The sequence below is a fragment of the Triturus cristatus genome, chromosome 10 (genome assembly GCF_964204655.1).
Source record: "Triturus cristatus chromosome 10, aTriCri1.1, whole genome shotgun sequence".
Classification (NCBI taxonomy): domain Eukaryota; kingdom Metazoa; phylum Chordata; class Amphibia; order Caudata; family Salamandridae; genus Triturus; species Triturus cristatus.
In genome coordinates, this window is record NC_140593.1 from 308,762,564 (window position 1) to 308,781,688 (window position 19,125).

The 19,125-nt window shown below is 41.8% G+C and overlaps 1 protein-coding gene across 1 annotated transcript in view; it reads right to left on the reverse strand.

The window, feature by feature from the left end:
* Nucleotides 1-327: 327 nt before the first annotated feature.
* Nucleotides 328-19,125, reverse strand: part of LOC146789359 (ATP-dependent translocase ABCB1-like) — a 502,439-nt gene continuing 483,641 nt past the window's right edge. Inside the window, exons 27-28 of the mRNA XM_085631305.1 lie at nt 13,990-14,136; nt 328-3,708 (exon numbers count right to left, since the gene is read on the reverse strand). Of these exons, the coding sequence (XP_085487431.1) occupies nt 3,508-3,708; nt 13,990-14,136 (348 nt within the window). The 3' untranslated portion in view covers nt 328-3,507. The remainder of the gene's footprint in view (nt 3,709-13,989; nt 14,137-19,125) is intronic.

Here is a 19,125-nt window from a genome sequence, read left to right on the forward strand (position 1 = left end):
ATGTCCCAAAGTGCAATGGGATATTCTGGAAATATGTATAATACTTGGATGAAAAACAAGTAACGGTTCGTTCATCAGATTTTCAAATTTTGGTCACAGTATAGACTTTTCTCAACACCTGACTTCAGAAAATGGATACTTGCTGTGCACTTCTTCACCTATACAGTGGAAAGCAAATCAGCAAAGTTTTATGAACTTATTACCACATGAAAGATGCCCTCTGAGACATACAGGCTAATTGGTTGTGTGGTATTCCTATACAATTTTCTCTAATTGCTCATGTGACTAGTCGAATAGTTGATGGATGCAATAAGAAAAACCAAGATGAACTTTGCAAATCTTGTGTAGCTTTTATTACATGTTTATTATGGTACAAAGTGTATTAGACAGCTTAACAGAACTATAAATAAATGTAATTCTTTGATTCAATAAACCTTTCATAAAAAAATAAAAATACAATTATATGTTTTTAATCTGAAGAACAGGCCTATCTCCCAAATTAGTTTTAAATAAATACTTGTGTATGCCCAATGGCTACTTTATATAAATTTTGGGAGCAAACATCCCACATATTTACCGAGAAATGCACTACAATGTTACAATATTTTTGAAAGATGTATGAACACAGGGCAACATCTCACAAAGATGTTGGTAAGTATCCCTTTACTTTGAAGCACATCAGCAATAACACTAAGACATGTTGAACAGTAAAATAAATCTTACATAGACATCTTATGTAGAAGTAGAATCCCGCTAGACAGCAGACCACCGGTACAGCACTCCAGCTCTTAGACAGCTCCTCATCTCAAACAATTTAATCTAGCTACCCATATGAATGGGTGAAAATCTACCCCTATACACAAGTTTATTTACCTAGCTTGGCACTACTTGGAGGATCAATGAATGTACCTTAGTGCATGTTCTATGAAAGGCACATTATTAGGAAGCAATAATATTTCCATGGGGATACTGCATAACCACATGCTTGGGTTGGTCTTTCCTAAAAGATATATTACATTAAGTTCTCAAACTGAAAAAGAGACAACTTTAGTAATTTTTACAATGATGCTCAATGTTACTGAGTGATTGTTATCCATAAACAAACTGAATTTCTCAGTGTGCTTTTATGAAAATATAACTGAAAAAAAAAAACAATAATAGTTTCTGCTTTTTATTAAATAAAGCCAAACAATTCTCTGCTTTCTTGATTTGTTTTATAAACAATGGTTATATACATAATTGAGACTTTTGCTGCCTTTACTAGTTATACATTCCTGTTTGATTCTGTTTTATCTAACATTCATTTTTGACTATCCTCAGAGTTTGCATTTGGGCTGTAAAACCTGTATACAATAATATATTGGAAAAATGTTAACGTTATGTAGAGATTCATTAGTTTTTAGCTTCCTCCTGCTGCAGCACACTTCTGTAACACTTACGGCTGCTCACCATTTGTTTCTGCTGGTTAAAGCATTTGTCCAAAGCAAGGGGAGGCAAGAGAACAATGAACCAATTTAGTTAACAATTCATTGGCACCTTACGCAATGTCCACTAGCATACAAAGGTCAATATGCATTTTAATTAGGATAACTAAAAACCCCATACTTGTCTGCTGGTGACATCATCCCATGGGAAAGAATAAGCAAACATCATAATAAAGTTTAACATGGTGTATTGATTTTCCTGATACACTTTTCACACATTTTAACACTACAGACCTTAAAGAAAAGTTTCATAAAAAATCTTTTACACTTTAGTTAGGAAAACAAGATCTTTCTTAGGAATTTTGTCTGGCATTCCATGCACCTACCCCCCAAGGGTGAAACCCATAGTAATAACTGTGTATCCTGCATTCTTATGTATTAAATAACTGTAGGTCTAACGCTCTAATATGAACAATCACTGAGGAAGGTTTTTGTAGTGAAACATATGTGGTAACATCAGATGTAATGTGCTTGTAGTTGGTACAGTCCTCACAGCAAAATACTTCATGCAAAAGGATGCTCTGGTAGTTAATGTTCAAATCAAAGATGCTTGAAAAAACATAATTCCTGACAATGAAGTCACTAATGTTTTTACAAAATGTATATTTTATAGATAGCTTTAAAATATTGCAAATGTTTTCCTTCACGTTAACCCTGCTCAGTAATGGGTACTTTATCCTAGTTTAAATGGACAAGATGATATATTGAGGGATCAGCACTAACCTTAAATTCTTGCCTTATAGTTTCATAGACGTTAATATGAAATGTTAACGTGCAGCTGCTATTGCTAGTTGTATGAGTCCCTTAACAGCCATTGAGGGGAAGTGCTTGGTGTAGTCCTGTTGGACCATGATCTCGTGTTTGGGCTTTGTTTGCTCTACTACAGGCTATTAGTGACTTCTTCCTGCAAACATTTATTGAGTCTAATGCAGAATAACTTGTTATTTTCAACACTAAAGTGGCAAACTAAGCATTGACACTTTCTGAATGTTGATTCTTTATCCTGCTCTCCTTTTCTATCTTATTTTTGATACTTATAATTCAAATGTTATTCATCGGATATAAATTGAGAAGCACAGAACGTATGGGTTGAACTGGCATATTTCGTAAACTGTATCAACATAGATGACAATTACAGTAATTCTTAGATAATTGACATATACAATTGCAATGCTTCACTATCTATATGAGAGATTGCTACTTCTAAATGTTCATATATCTTGACTGCTGTGTGCTTCATCCTCTCTTTTGTTTAATAACCATTTTACCAATTTTTAGTTGTATTGTAAGCTGTATTGTTTATATATCAAAACAGCAGCAAAAACATTAGGGTCAAACATGTATACATTACCAGTAATCCACACAAAAGCCATTAATTCATCACATTAATAGGACAATGTTTTGGGGAGTGCATACTGTCCTTCACATTATTTTAACATATTTCTTTGCTCATTAATTGGATGCTGTTTCTGGAGCAACAGCTCTGCAGTGAAGACTTCATAAGTGGCATGGTTCTTAAACAATCCCCTATAGGATACAATATTGTTAATTGGTTTATGGTAAAAGTGAAACATATAGCTTATCAGATAATGGGAGTGAAGCTTTCAGTAGACTTATTGGAATGACAATATTTGTTTTGTTCTCCTTTTTGTGTGCATCTCAGAAGGTTTCTTAGTGAACACAATCATATCAGTAAATTTTTCAAATCTATGACACATCGTCTCTATGGTAAGAGAAGAAATGTAGATGACAAAGCAAATCTCTTAAAAGATCTAAGGTTCAATCCTGGTTGATTTGATGTTCTTATATATTTTCTCATTGTTTAAAAGATTGTCAATGGTTATGGCAAGTTGCTTCAGCGGCCATACCAATACAATGGTATTTCCGATGTGAAGGTCTGTCACTGTAATGGTTGTAGTTGTGATGGAGTACACAATATCCAATATATTGTGCTTTGAAATGAGCTTGTCTTCAATACTGACATAACCCAGGAAGATTGGAGAAAGGCGATGGAGTTCTCAAATCATGTGTGGCCCAGTTGTATACTGACTAGTGTGAAATAGACCCCTTTCTGTCCCAGGAGTTCCTGGTGTGTTCCTTGTTCTACTACTTGTCCATTCTGTATCACTGCAATTTTGTTAGCATTCTGGATGGTGGACAAGCGATGGGCAATAACAATACAGGTGCGACCTTTCCTTGCTTTGTCCAGTGCTTCTTGAACAACCTGTAAATGAATTTGAGAAATAAATATGTAAAATGTAAAAAATGGTGATGGATACATTGTTCATCATGTAAACAACCTACATCAATTTCTATTGTGAAATATCAAATTGTAACAGGACTACAGAAAGTCCTACTAATCTGCCCTAGCTGTGTGTAGAATCCAGGTGACTGTATACTGCTTTCACTTGTCGCTCACCGCTAGTGGAAAGATAGCTAATATGCACTAACTGGATTAGGTACCACAGCCTATTAACTGTCCGTGGAATGGATCAAACAGAGTGATGTAGACAGTTCTGTCACAGATTTAACAGGACAAGGTGGGTGATCTCTCTCACAGCCAACAACTGCAATACATTAACATTATTTTCACACATCCTAGACATTCTTCTTCCTACAGCCTCCATCGTGTGGACTGTGCACATACGATGGCAGGAGGTCTTTCTATACTCCATAAGTCCTCCTGGTCCTACACCCTAGGCAAGAAAGTGACACTCAGATCCAGGGAAGCTGTTGACATGCGATTTCCACTCTTTCCAACTCAGACTGCCATCTCATCAACTGGTTTACTACACCAGCATCTTGGGTGACTTTAACCTCCCAGACAAAACAAGCCCAAAACAAACAAGAGACACCCTCTTCAACCTCATCGAAACACTTAACATGTCACACTCCAAAGGTCATTTACTCGACCATGTCTTCTCAACATAACCAAGAATACAAAGCATATCATTCCTATGGACTAGACCGACAACTTTGCTATCCCTATCTGCATGCTTCATACCCTACCAACAAACAAAGGTCAACACAAAAGAGAAGACCAAACCTTCAGATCCTTTAAAGACTTCTCAATAGACATTTTATTTTTAAAAAAATCTTTTTTATTGAATAAACAAAAAGAATAATAACAAAATACAGTGCGATATCATTGGTATCAAAAGAACGCAGTGCATCCGTACAGCATTCATCATGACGTTGCTTAAGACCAGTTTCTTTACATTGTGACTTATTGTCTCTACACACTTTAGACATCAATCTCGCAAGTGTTCTCTTTCCCTCAATAGACAATCTAATGCTGGAACTCTTATCTCTCTCGATCAATTCCATGTCCGATGTCAAGATAACTAAAGCAATATTTTGGAAAGCTTTGTGAATATCCTTTTCACAATCACAACATGCAGGAGCAATCACCCTGGTACTCTAAAGAACTTGCTGAAAATAAAAACCCATCCACAGAACAGAAAGAAAATAGAAGAAAAACAGAACTCCGGTGGACCTCTGGATACTGAACTCCCTCACCTAAAACATAGAGCCTCTTCACATTGGCCAAAGCCAACTACAATACCAACACCATAATTAAAGCCATAAACAGAATCAGAATGATGTTCAAGACATACTGTATCAACCCCCTGACGGACGGACTTATTCCTCAGACTATAGTAAAGTGCAACATTAACAACCTCTTCTTCTGTGAAAAAATACAGAAGATATGACAGCACATCAACGACACCAAGCCTGCTTCAAATTTTACACCCACCTCTTCCTGTAGAATTCAATCATAGTCAGTCTTCAAAGCCCTATCTCTCCTAGATCTTGCTGACATACTCAACTCCCTTAAAGCCACTTCTGACGAAGATGTCTTATCATTGTCCTTTATCAAAGCTCTCTTTGGGGATATGCATCTACTTACTATTGTCAATGCCTCACTCACTCAGGGCATCTTCCCAGAAGCTCTCAAGACAGGGCAGATCCTCCCACTGCTAATGAAACCGACACTAGACCCTAATGAACTCCAACTACCAGCCCATCACTCATCTACCATTCATTGGCAAGATTACTGAAAAGCAGTCTTTGTTCAACTCCAACCATCATCAAGACTACCAGTCTGGCTTCAGATCACCCTGCAGCATTGCAACCTACCACGTCCCAGATATTGCTCTCTTGACCATAGATAAAGAAGACCCCTGCCTCCTCATATTGGTGGACCTCTCAGCTAACATCGACAAAGTTGACCATTGCACTCTTATACACACATACCCTGGAGTCACACATGGGATTAACCTGCAATCTCCTTTACTGGTTCTCCTCATACTTTCACAATTGACACCGTTTTATTCACATGGACACCTCCAGGCCACAAATGATCTGTGTCACCTGTGGAATCTCAGAGGGCCCCATACTGTCTCCTGTGCTCTCCAACCTTTACATGGAGCTGCTTGGTGTTCTACCTCACAGATAATAGCATCAAAATTCACCAACAGACTTATGATATACAACCCTACTTGAAAGCTGACTCCGCTTCAGACATCCAACAACTCAAACATTGCTTGCATATCATCCAGACCTGGATGTCCAGTATCTACCTGAAGCTCAATCCAACCAAGACTGAATTCTTGTTATTTTCCAAGAACAATAAATAAGATACAATACAAACCAGAATCAATGACATGAACTTTCACAACTTTAAAGCCTAACTTTCACCGAATGCCAAGTCACTTGGATCCACCATGGGCACCAACCTCACCCTCAAGTGACCCATTGCCAAAAAAATAGAGAAGGCCTGGTAACACCTCTCTTTTAAATAAAGTCAAATCCTTTGTTCCAGAAAGCTACTTCAGAACTGCTTACACTGACTCTCACATCTGGATGCTGGTAATGTCCTATTCCATGGCCTTCTAGGCTCCCAATAGTACCCTTTAAGTACACTCTACACACCTAAGCACATCTCATCCATGGCCTGAAGAAATATTATCACATCACCTCAATCGTGATGGAACTCCATTGACTGCACCTTCTGGCCTGCACCATCTTCTAAACCAACCGCAATGTTTATAAAGCTATCACAACCAACACCCCTGCTTATCTTTCAGTTCAGCTCACCATCCCTGGTGGATCTCGGCAGACTCACAAACCAGGACACCATCAGACTGCAGACTAAGAATTATAAAAAAGAAACAAAAAGAAAACAGGCTTTTTCCATCCATGCACCCAAGTTCTGGAACAACATCTCTATATCCTTGACTGCACTTTGCTGCCTTTTGGATAGGTTTGTGCTACAGAAATACCAAATGAACAAATTACTTACCTTTTTTATAACCGCAGATTTCTCACCTTGTGACTATACCCAGATACCAGACTATGTTATTCGATTATGTAAAGGTCACTGCCACCTGCAAGGGTATCCTGGTGCTGAGTAGGTATGTGTGCCTAGTCCTACCTACAGTAGGTTGGTTAATATAAAAGCCAAATCTTCAGCTTCGTCTGGAATTCAAGAAGAAAGGAGGAGGCTCTGATGTGGAGAGGGAGGTTGTTCCATGCTTTAGGAGCAATGTAAGAAAACGCTCATCCTTCTGATCTGGTTCTGTGTATGTGTGGGATGGTTGCTAGTAGGAGTTCTGCAGAGTGGAGGAGTCTGGATGGTTGGTGGAAGGAGATTAAATGTTCACGTAGGTGGGGCTGGGTTGTGGACTGCCTTGTCTGTGTGTGAGGAGTTTGAATTGAACGCATTTGTGTACTGAAAGTCAGGGTAGATCCCTGCAGTGTGGTGTAACATGAGTTCTGTGTGGGAGGTTGAGGATGAGTCTGGCTTCCGAGTTCTGGTTGGTCTGTAGGTTTCTAGTGAGTTGCCTGATTATCGCAGCATAAAGGGCTCTCATAACCCAACTGGCTGGTGACTATGACAGGAGTGACAGTTTTTCTTGTGTTGCTTGGGTGCCATTTGAAGATCTTCCTCAGCAACTTCAAGGGTGTGGATGCAGAATGCAGAGATGGCGATGTCCAGTTTGCTATTGATGATTATTCTGAGATTCCTGTTGTGGGTTCTGGGTGTGGGTCAGAGGTTGGCAGGCCACCAGTTGGAGTGCCATAGTGAGGAGTTCTTATTGACGATCACTACTTCTGTCTTGTCCATATTGAGCTTGAGATAGTTAACTTTCATCCAGTTAGTGACTTTGGGCATGTGAGTGTTGAACTTGTTTTTTGTATTGGGGGCTTGTCCAAGAGACAGAGTATGAATTGTGCCTCATCTGCATAGGAAAGGATGTTGATGTCACGTAGGTGGATGACATTGACCAGAGGGATCATGTATGCATTGAAAAAGGTGGGTCTGCGCAATGAACCTTGAGGGATTCCGCAGATTAGTTTGTGTGGTTCCAATGAGTAAGTTGCCAGACTGATAGCTTGTATTCTATTAGTTAAGAAGTAACAGATCCTGCGGAGAGAGGGTTCTTGGATGCCAACCTCATGCAGGTGACTGATGAGGATGGGGTGTGAGACTGTGTGAAATGCTGCGGGGAGGTCCAGAAAAATGAGAGCCGCCATGTCTCCTCTGTCAAGGATCATCCTATGCTAAAGGATTTGAAAAGCACATGGCGACCTGGAAGCATCCCAGCACTGGCGGCTAAAAGAGAACCACTACACCAAGAGCAGACGTGACAGCTAAAAAGATCAGCCAGGTCTTGAATGATTTTCAGAGATTCAACTCGTTATTCATAGATCTAATGGCCAGAGGAAGGGCATTCCATAGCGTGGCCGGATAACAGTCAAAAGACCGCACTGCCACTAAATAGGTCCTGGGAGGAGGGAGAAGCACATATGTGTTTATTCCATTATCCATCTACACAGTCTGCAAACAGAAGATTCAAAATCAGCGCTCCTGCGCTTTCACAGGGGGTGCTGTGCGGCTCAGCGTTGAAGCCTTTCGCCTTCTGAAATAATGAACGGAGTTGCACATAAGCGCTGTTCATGTGCGCTGGTATCAGTTTCTTTCAGGAATTCTTCCTTACCTTCTGATGGAGAGCCTGCCTGTGAATTGAACAATTGGGATATTTTAGATGGAAGAGACCACACCACAGAACAGGAAGGTGGATGATGAGAAATCTGTGATTAAATAGAGTATCCACAGAAATGGCATTACCAAAAGTATCTTATCTGATAGATACTTTTGAACACAGACTTCTAGCTTTGTAAATAGATACCAAAGTGCAGTACCTTCCAAGGTGGTGGGTATATGGAATGGCTCATACTAAATAGTCCTGCATGACCAAGTGGGCAGCGTGCTCATTTCAATGATCCTGACTGTCGAGGAAATAGTGATTTGTGAACGTATGCACTGATACCCATGTAGCTGCCTGACGGATATCCAGGGCAGGCACTCCGCATACCAAAGCAGTGGTAGCAGCTTTGGCTCTTGTGGAGTGAGCCCATAGGCATTTTGGAGGCTTCTTTAAAGCCAATGCATAGCAGATCTAAATCCAGAGGACTAGCCATCAACAGATGGTCTGTTTCTTTACATGCATTGCCCTTCTTTGTCCCAGAGAACTCCAAAAAGAGCTGACTGTCCAGTCGATGGCCTTTGGTACAATCAATGTAATTGAAGAGTGTTCTGTTGGTCTCTAAACAAGAGAGAATTTCTTTCTCTTTTGAGGTTTGAGGTGGAGCAAAGAAGGTTAGAAGCGTGATGGTCTATCTGAGGTGAAAAGGCGTCACCACCTTTGGCAGGAATGCCGCTCAAGTCCCGAAAATCAGTTTGTCTGGAAAAAAGGTGGTATCGGGAAGCTGGATCAGGAGAGTCTAAAGTAATTCACCCAGCATGCAGATTTTTACTTTGGCAGGAACACCCTTTTTAAAGGTCAGAGGGGGCAAGAAAACAACTGTGCATTGATTCAAAAGGGGCACCCATCAGAATGGTGTGGGCTAAATTTAAGTTCCAATGTGGCACTACCAAGGACAGCTGATCCGCAAAACGTAAAAAGTGCGAAAGTGCCAACAGGCAGCCATTAACTGTGCTCAAATCAAGGCCTTGTTAGACCAAAAACAAAGTGAACAACACCCAAAAGTATCGCATGCAAGGGGTCAAACTGCTGGGTACCAAACCATGCCACAAACTTGTTCCAGTGGCCTGCATATACAGATTTTGTGGAAGGGTGCCTGGGTGCTAGGATGACATCAGTGGCTTCCTCTCAACTGCCACTGCACAATCTCCATGCATGGAGGTGCAGACTGCATAGGCTCAGGTTCACGACTCTATCCTGCTGCTGTGACACGCCCAGAAGTTCTGGAGACAACACTCTCTTGGTCCAAACGAGTGCAACTTGGATGACTTGGGCCTCGCCTTACTGATCTTACTCAGAATTCTGGGCAGGAGAGACAGTACTGGGAAGGCATAAAGGAGCCCTTTGCTGCACACTATATGAAATCTCCGTGACAGACAGAGATTTCTGGGGAACGCCAGGTTGCAAAAGTGCTGATATAGTGCATTCTCTGCAGTAGTGACCAGATCTAACCAAGGTTCCCCCAACGGTTGAAAGATGGCATTTGCCACCTAGGGATATAATTGCCATTCATGATGTGCTATGCGCTGCCAACTGAATTTGCTTGCCCTGGTGTTTAAAGTTACGGCCAGGTGTTGTACCAACAGGGAAATCCCCTGATGATTGAGCCAGTTTCAGATGCACAGATCCTCCTGGCACAGGAGTCTGGACCTTACCCCGCCCTGCTTGATATTGTACCAAATGGCAGCTGTGTTGTCCGCGTCAACCTGTACCCGCCCCCTGTGATGGGTAGTAGAAAGGCCTTCAATGGCAATTCAAATCACCCCAGCTTCAACAATCTGATGTGGAGGCGGGTCTCTGTTGGAGACCAGAGAACTCTGATCTCCACCTTTTCCAAAAGCCCTTCTTAAGCCATTATCAATACGTTGGTCCTCCGCCACTTGCTCTGGGTGGGATAAGAAGAAGGATCTACCGCTGCACCAATTGCAGCCAAACAGCCACCCCTGCAGATGTATTGCAGCCTCCTCTGACACCTGGATGGCATCTGATAGACTACTTTACTGGGCCCACTGTGACTTTAGGTTACATAGAATAATCGGTGAGCAGGGTGCACGAAGCAAGCAGGCCCAGAAGCCTTAGAGCCATCCTCACTGTGACCCAGGACAAAGGCTGCAACATCTGCATCACAGCCCGAATGTCTTGGGTTCGCAAGCTGGGGGAAAAGCTTGAAAGCGCACCATATCCAGGATGGCTCTGACAAAAGAGATCCTCTGCAAAGGAGTCTTTGTGACTTCAGCAGGCTGGATCAAATACCCCAACTAAGTCAAGAGGTTTGCCGTTGTTTGAAGCGTTTGAAGGTGGTCCGCAACCAACTGTGGGGAGCCTGCCTTCAAAAGCCAGCTTTTGAGGTGGGGAGGACTGGTATGTCTGACCTACTCAGATAGGAAGCAACCACCACCATCGCCTTTGTGAGCACTAGAAGGCCTGCAGAACGTGGATGTGAAAACAAGCATCCTGCAGGACAATGATACCATCCAGTCTCCAGGATTTAGGGCAGAAAACCTGCCTCAAAGTGAACATCGTATTTGTCTTTGCGCAGGAAGGCGATGAGAAGTCGAAGGTATAGAATAAGATGGAGACCTCTGCCCTTGTTCTGCACCAAGAAGTAACAGACGTAACAACCAATTACTAATTCTGGTGTCAGAACCCTTTCTACGGCTCTTAGCCAAAAGAGCCTACACATCCTGGGATAAGACAGACAGATGGTTATCTGAGAGGCGTTCCACCACAGGTGTCACATGTGCTGGGTCCAGCACATGAAAGGAATGGCAGGGCCATTAGGAATGCCATTAGACAATATGTAGGACCATTTTATCAGATGCAATGTTTTGCTATCCCTACAGGAAGTGGCAAATCCTGCCCTCCATTGGGTGACTGTGTGTTACAAAGTGGCACTAAAGACGTTTTGCAGTTATTTTCAACCTTGAGAGGGCTGGGAAAGCTGTTGTGTGGGTGGTGTAGGCTGGTGCTGTTTATACACAGACCATTGGCATATCCCTTGAAAGGGCGAAATTGCTGTGATGACTACCAGACTGAAGCTGAAAGTTCTAGAGAACGGGCCATGGCTTAGCTTTCTTTAAATTGTTCTATGACTGAGTCCATCTTTTAAAAGGGGGTGCTGTTGAAAAACATGTCCATTAAAGACGCCAAGATATCACCAAAGAAGCCCTGTGGGCTTCATCCATGTGTGTCATAGAAGCACCATACTAGTTCTCATCGCCTTACCTACACGATATGTGGTGACCAGGATTGAGCAGGAGTTGGGGGCTAGGGCATGATTTAGCCCAAGTACCTGGCATTGAGGCAGTTAGAGCCTCAATGAGGGGAAAAAGAGATTTTGTTGGAGCTTGGCCATACTGTAATATCCCCGTTAGCAGGTTTGTTTAACCTCCATAGTGGGGAGTTGGAGATCAAGGACCTTAGCTGCCCCACCACAGTTATCTCCATAAAGCTGGCTCTGTTTAGAGTCTGAGCACAAAAGCTGGTGTAATGTGTGCACACTGCTGCTCGGAAGTGGAATCATATTAGAGTATAATGAGTTCCATATAGGTTGTTGTGTAGCAAGATCTTCCTCCTCTGCACCGGTGTCATAGGTGCTGGTGTTGCCAGTGGCCATTTAACAATTTTCACAAGTGAGGGTGCTGCCATCAATGTTGTAGCCATAAACTCATGATGATTATGAAAAATACAAGTCTCACACAAAGAAGACGTGCCATAAATGAGCCACCCCATTCAGTCGGAGAATTGTTTGGGCGTGCAATTTATCTGGTGGTGCCTTTTGGAGCATATTGTTGTAAATATATTACACGCAAGGAGTGGAAGTGCATTGTTATTTACAGACCGCACATTCGCCACTGTAATGTCCACTAATTTTGCCCAGACATATAGTTTTACTAATATAACTGATTGCGCACATATGATAATGTGTGGAAATCAGGTTTCAGTGAATATTTGTCATTTGCGTATCATACAGTACAGCATATCTTTTTATTTTGATCCTACTAAAATCCTTGTTTTTGGCACATTTCAGAATTACAACAAAGCACTTATTTTTTGCTTTTGAACTGCAAATACATTTTGAAATATTTGTACAGTTCATTTATAGGTATTTAATTTTTGTTACAAAAAATGACATCTTACAGCCTTTCACACCATCAAGATTGTCAAATTGTTCACTTTACAAAATCGCTTTGAAGTCAGAGAAATAACAGTAAACACCAATCTCCAAGATAAAAGAATAAGCAGCAATCTGTCAGAAGACACAGCCCGACAAATGACCTCTGTCTTTGAAGGAACAAATGTGACAAGATAAAAACTACATTTAAAGGCATCCCAATTGTTCATGCACCTTTGGAACTCCAGCATGGCTATTTTGGGGGTGCTGCAGCTACTCCCAACACCCCTACTTCCAGCGCCTATTGCTGTTGATGTCCCAGGAGTTGAAGTGAGTTTTGGCACTAAGCCCAAGTCGTGCAGAACCCGAAGAGGATGCAAGGGGCCCAGACAGCACCAAGGGAGAACCTGGTGGCCCTAACCGAAATGAGGGGCCCTGTGGATCCTTGGGACCGAAAGGCAAGCCTGTGGGAGCCTTATGCTTGCCACAAATATGTAGCTTAGCCTCTTTAAAGTCTTATCACTGATGGGCTCGGATACTCGGGGTGCATCGGGACAGGGGATGGAATAGGCTCCTCAGTGGAACGGGAGCAAGACAAAGAGGCATGGGGAAGCCGTCGCACCTTCTCCAGAGAGTGGAGGGAAGGGGCCAAGCCTTGCTTGGACTTCTCATGTTCTGTCTTTGACTTTTCGGAAAACTTCAACCTCGAAGATCTGCCTCAAGAACGACTTCGGAAGCAGAAGGGGATGCAGGTCTGCGCTCTCATCTTCAACTTGGCGCAGGACCTGCGTGGGGCCTTCCAGTGGTTTACCGCATAGTGCATCACCGTTTCGATCTTGGATGACTTTCGGATTCAACTGCGCACAGTCGTAACAGGTCCTGAAGTCATGCAACGAGCATAAGCACTCTCATGGGCATATATCACAAACATCTGAATGCGGAAGTCTCTACCAGACTTCAATAAAAAATCTCTGAAGAGAAATCTCTTCACAAGTGAAGAATAAGACGAGCATTGCTCTGCATGTAAAGACACAGAAGGAAAAGAACTGAAGTCAGTGTGTATGGGTGATGTAAAGAAAGGAAATGATGTCAGCGTGCATGGGTGACGCTTATATCCGACTCAGTTCGTCACTACCAGAGTGGACCGGCATCGACAGAGTCACATGTCATAACCTGCCGATGCACAGCAACACTGCTTTGAATTTTCCAGATCTAGTTTGGTGCCTGGGGATATAATCACAAGATGAGGAATCTGCAGTTCAAAGTATCCATCAGATGCATATATACAATACATACAGAACCAATTGTTTGGTAAGTCGTTTTCTACACATTTCACTACCATTTCACTTTCTGTATCCAAGGCAGATGTGGCTTCATCCAGCAGCAGAAGTTTTGGTTGTCGCACAAGTGCACGTGCAATTGCAATCCGCTGCTTCTGACCTCCAGAGAGCTGTGTACCTTTGTCTCCCACACGGGTATTATAGCCCTAAAAATGCCAAATGAATAAGGTTATAAGTACAATTACATATGTTTCCTTCAAAATGATGAAAAGGAGTTTGCTACAAGGTACCTCGAAGGCTAAGAGAAGATGTATGGGCATGGCAGTGTGATTCCTAACATATTTCAACAGGGTTCTGAGGAACTAATCAGAAAAGCAGTTATTTGTGTCAGTCATGCAATACTGTAGCATGTTGGGTTTTGTCAAGAATCATAAATATCAGCAGTGTTCTCAATTTGACTAACAGTGTTCCTAGATGAGTTTAGATGTTTGGGGAATCACATGCCATGTTGAAGTAAAGCCTATCTTTGTATCCCCCTATTTTGTACCCCTGAAGCTCGTAGGCCCCCTTAATGAAAAAATATAATCCGTTTAGGTGGATGGTAGTTTTTAATCCGGTGGGTGTAAAGGACCGGATGGAAAGGGAGAGCAGATAGCAATCCCTTTTCGAAGAGGAGGATGGAAAAATATGTATAAGCAGAACATTTTCCAGCCTGTTTGGACTTATCCATCTAGCATTGCAGCACTGGGTGGTAATAACGTTTTTGAGAGTAGGAGACACTAGTGTCCCTCCTATGGAAAGAAATATCTTTGTCCAACTTTTTCAGAGTCCTTCCGTGCTATGCTACCCATCACCGTTGGCAGGTACTGGGCTGGCCAGCTACTGCCTCCTTCATTGCTTATGTTACCAAATAGAGGGGACGTGTTTTAGCATTTCTCACTGGAATGTTGTACTGAGGCAGGCCAAAGATTGACTTGCATAGCTCTGGTCCTTGCCTGTAGTGGCACAGTGGGAAAAAACATGGACTGGAATGCGGCCCAGACTAATTACCAATGGCTTAGATTAATAAGCATTCAAGCCAGCAGTTTTTCGGTCGAGCATTCAAGACCTCTTGTATATACTTTTGTATATACTTATTAGATACTTAAATGTGTATGTACTTTGTGGGCTCTGGAGATCAGCCCTAGGACTTGTCTACTTCCTGTTAGGGACTTTTTTTTATGTTCAACTACCTCTATTTAAATGTCTTGATAGAAAATGACCAGCAGAGGTCAGTAAAATACCAGAATCACTTTAGCATTCTCTAGATTCCAGTCCATAGAAATTGTCTTCCACGAGCACCCGTAGACAATATTATTTTTTTCAAATCTGGTATTTTCAGTGATATGACCACCAAAGGTCCTGGTTTAATATTAAAAATAGAGCTTTGGACTATACCATTTCCCACTGAAAGGCAATAATTCTCTCTAGGTGTTCCCATACCTGGCTTGTCATGCAGTTTGGTGCTTACTTTCCCTTCATGTTAAAGAACAGTAGATGTTTCAGCACCCAGGCTAATGTGCTGCATAGCTAAATACATATAAGGTCCCAAAGGCGAGACTGATTGCATTGCAAATGCTTGTTTGTTCTCGTAAGTGCGACAATACAATTAAAGCACACATTTGGTAAGGGTGCTAAAGTTGAGTCGCACCCAACCACTGTCAAGCAAAAGATACTGCCCGTTATATAACACATTTTAGTTCTTATGCTCCCATCACTAAAAAATAGCACGTTACACTGAAATGGAGTCAGTGTGAAAGCTATTGTGCAGTGAGTTCAGAGGTGCATTTGCATGCTTACCCTGCATCCTGGACTGTGTCCTGGACTGGGTATAATAAGAAACCATATGTTATGTTAAAATGTGTCACTCTTGTTATGTTGGTTCTATTTCACATGGAACACCGAGCACAGTCTGCATGTTTTCAATACAGACATTATTTTTTTGCAAAACAGTATTTGGTCTTCTTATTGTGTTCTGAATAAAGTTTCTCCTTCTGCATCCTATTTCAGCTTTATTTTGCCACTGTGCCTACATATTATTGAGTATTTTACACTCCCATGAGAACCACTATACAGAGTAGGCATTTTAGCCTAATAGCTCAAAATAAATTAAATAAAATGTTTAGTCTTGTACATGGTAGCACATTAAATTTGCAGAATGTGTAAAGTGGTTTCCTACTGCTAGAAAGGCCTTAAACATTTTTGGTGCGGTCAAGTAAGAAACTGACTTAGCTAGAAGATGTATATGAAAGAAAAGAGGGGATCCCTGAAAGAATATTGGAAACAAAACTATTGTGTGGACATAATATCATGTCAAAATGATTGAGGGCCAAAATATCAAGAAGGTAAGTGCATACATACATACATAGATTTACACATTTTTTGTTTTTTAACAATCTTTTATTTTTAAATCAGCTATTCATACAGTACATATACGGAAAGTACTTTGCGGGTATACAGGTACAGCACAGTTTGAGTGATACACAATGGGAAGGCTCCAACCCATCTCGTGGGTACAAAATGATTATGCATTGGTGCTTATTACGGTAACAGTTTGTACGCCATCTCTCCGCCTAACCCGGGCCAGGTTTATCTGTGCCCAGCACATTCACATTTCCTGAGACGCACACTGATAGTTCTGCCAGGTGCCCCATTTCTTCTCCCACTTTTTGGGGCTGCCTCTACTGTGGTATATCACTTCCTCTGCCCACTGGCACCAGTCTAGGTCAGCCTTCCAGTCTGACACTGACGGGGGGAGAGGTCCCCCCCACCGCCTCGCCATATTGCGCTTCACCATACCCGCTGCCAATGACAGCCAAAGTCTGTTATGTTTAAGCCAGTCCTCCTCTCCCTGTATCATTAATAGCAACCACTTAGCATCCAGCAGCACTCTTGCCATCAGCCCCTCAAACATCACCTTCGTCACTCCCTGCCAGTAAGGCTGAATTGCAGGACATTCCCACAAGATATGATAAAAGGAGCCCTCTTGTGCACACTCTCTTGCGCATAACGAAGACGTGGCCGCCCCTAGCTTACATAGAAGTGAGTAATAAACCCGGAGTAGTATTTTTAGCTGTATCAGATGAAATCACGCTCGGATGGTCAAGTCTCAGGGCCCTTGTAGGGCCTCCACCCAATCTTCGTCTTCAATATTTTCAGTTTCGTCCATCCAGGCTCTTCTCAAGGGGCCCAGGGGGTCAGAGGAATTATTCATTGCCCTCTGATAAATCACTGATATGCCCCTGTGTGGAATCAGATCTGCAAATAGGAGGTCCTACAAGGGGGAGGCATCCGGCAGGCCTGCCCCTTCTTGAATATGAACTCGGAGGACATGTCCTAGTTGGTATTAGTGAAGTCTCTGGGTGGGTGACAAATCATATTATTGGGTAAGTGTTTCAAAGTTCAGCAATGCTCCCCCCCTCCAAACATCCCCAAGGTGCTCTATTCCTATCTTTGCCCACTGCGAAATCCCTGGTAGGCCAGATACCTCGCTCAGCCTGTCGCTGTGTCACACGGGGGTCATGGCGGTCAGCGTAGTTTACGTAAGAATGGGTGGTGAGCGCACTTGTTTTAAATCTAAATAAATTTTATCGATATGCGTGCAGCATTGCAATATGCTTGCGGGGCTTGAGAAGTGAATGAAAGTGGGTGGCCTAGTGCTAAAATTACTAGGACTGCAATCTGCACTGCTGTTGGATTCTTTCAATCATTTAATTAAATTTTCAACGTTATTTACAAAAATCATATACATTCTTTCAATGTGCATTTCCAATTTTATACAGAAATGTAAATCAACAAATATGTATTCAGTTATACATGAATGTTATTCGAAAATTAGTAAAAAGAATAGCATCTTTAAACACCCAATGCATTTCGGGACTGTTTTAGTCCCTTCGTCAGGGGTAAGCTGTGGAAAAAAGAAAAAATGTCAGAATCTGCGTTTTGCAAGATCAATAAGTCACAGTTGAGCTCATGGTGATAATGTGCTCCCCTCACCAAAGTGACCAATCTGAGGTATACAATACCTTAGTAGATTGATGCTGGTTACTGAGGTTCACAGGTTCAATCACTGAGGAAACAACATTAAAGTAAGATCAAAAAAACTAATCCCTCATGTTATGCTCTGTTCTATCTGAATGCATTTAAAGTCTCTCTTCGTACCTGGTCTGTGTGTGTATTGCTTCGTGTTCGTATTTCGATAGTAAACAGGATCTATAAAAGCGAGTGGAAACTAAATATAAACGGTCTGTTTGAGATGAGAGAAAGGTCAACAATGTTAACTTAACGGTGAAATCATGGCTCACCTTATTCTGAAATATACGCGTGGTGGCGAAGCCAAGTGACGTGTACAAACTGATTACGGCCGGAAACCGTTAGTGATCTAAAAATGAGAAGTAGAAAATTGCAGCGAATTACCTAAGGTCCAAAATAGTACTCAAAAGAATGAATAAAGAAGTTAAGGTGATGGTTAAGGCAAGCTTACCGAACGGGAGTTCGAGTTGACGGCGTGTGTGTCCGACAATCGCTGTCGACCGGGAATGCACTTCCTGGTTTTTACGTGCACTTAGCGACGTGTTCAGTGAACACTAAAAGTGGACTAAAGAACTTGCCGGCTCAGGAAACAAGCTATGGTAAAAATTCTCTGCGTTATGCGTGTTAACGTGTTCGGTGAACACAAAAAATAGACGGTAGTGGATTGATTGTAATGCTAGCGCGAGGATGCAAGCTACTGCTGAAATAAAAAAAAAATAAAAAATCTGAGTAGAGCTGAAAAAAGTGCCTTAACAAAACTGGCAAGAAATTCAACAATCACAATTTCAAAAGCAGACAAGGGCGGAGGATTAGTAATTATGGATACGGAACATTATGAAAGGAAAGCTTTGGAACACATCACTAATGAAGCAATCTATGGAAAACTGAGCAAAGATCCAACCATGGAGATTTCTAAAAATCTTAATTCTATTTTAGAACAAGCAGAAGATTTAAACTGGATTGACTCATCTACTAAAAAATATCTTAGTTCTGATTTTCCTCGGAGACCAAAGATTTATCTATTACCCAAGATCCACAAAAGTCTCACTGACCCTCCATTCAGACCCATTGTCTCTGGATGTGATTCAATATTTGAAAAACCTGGTCGGTACATCGACACCTTT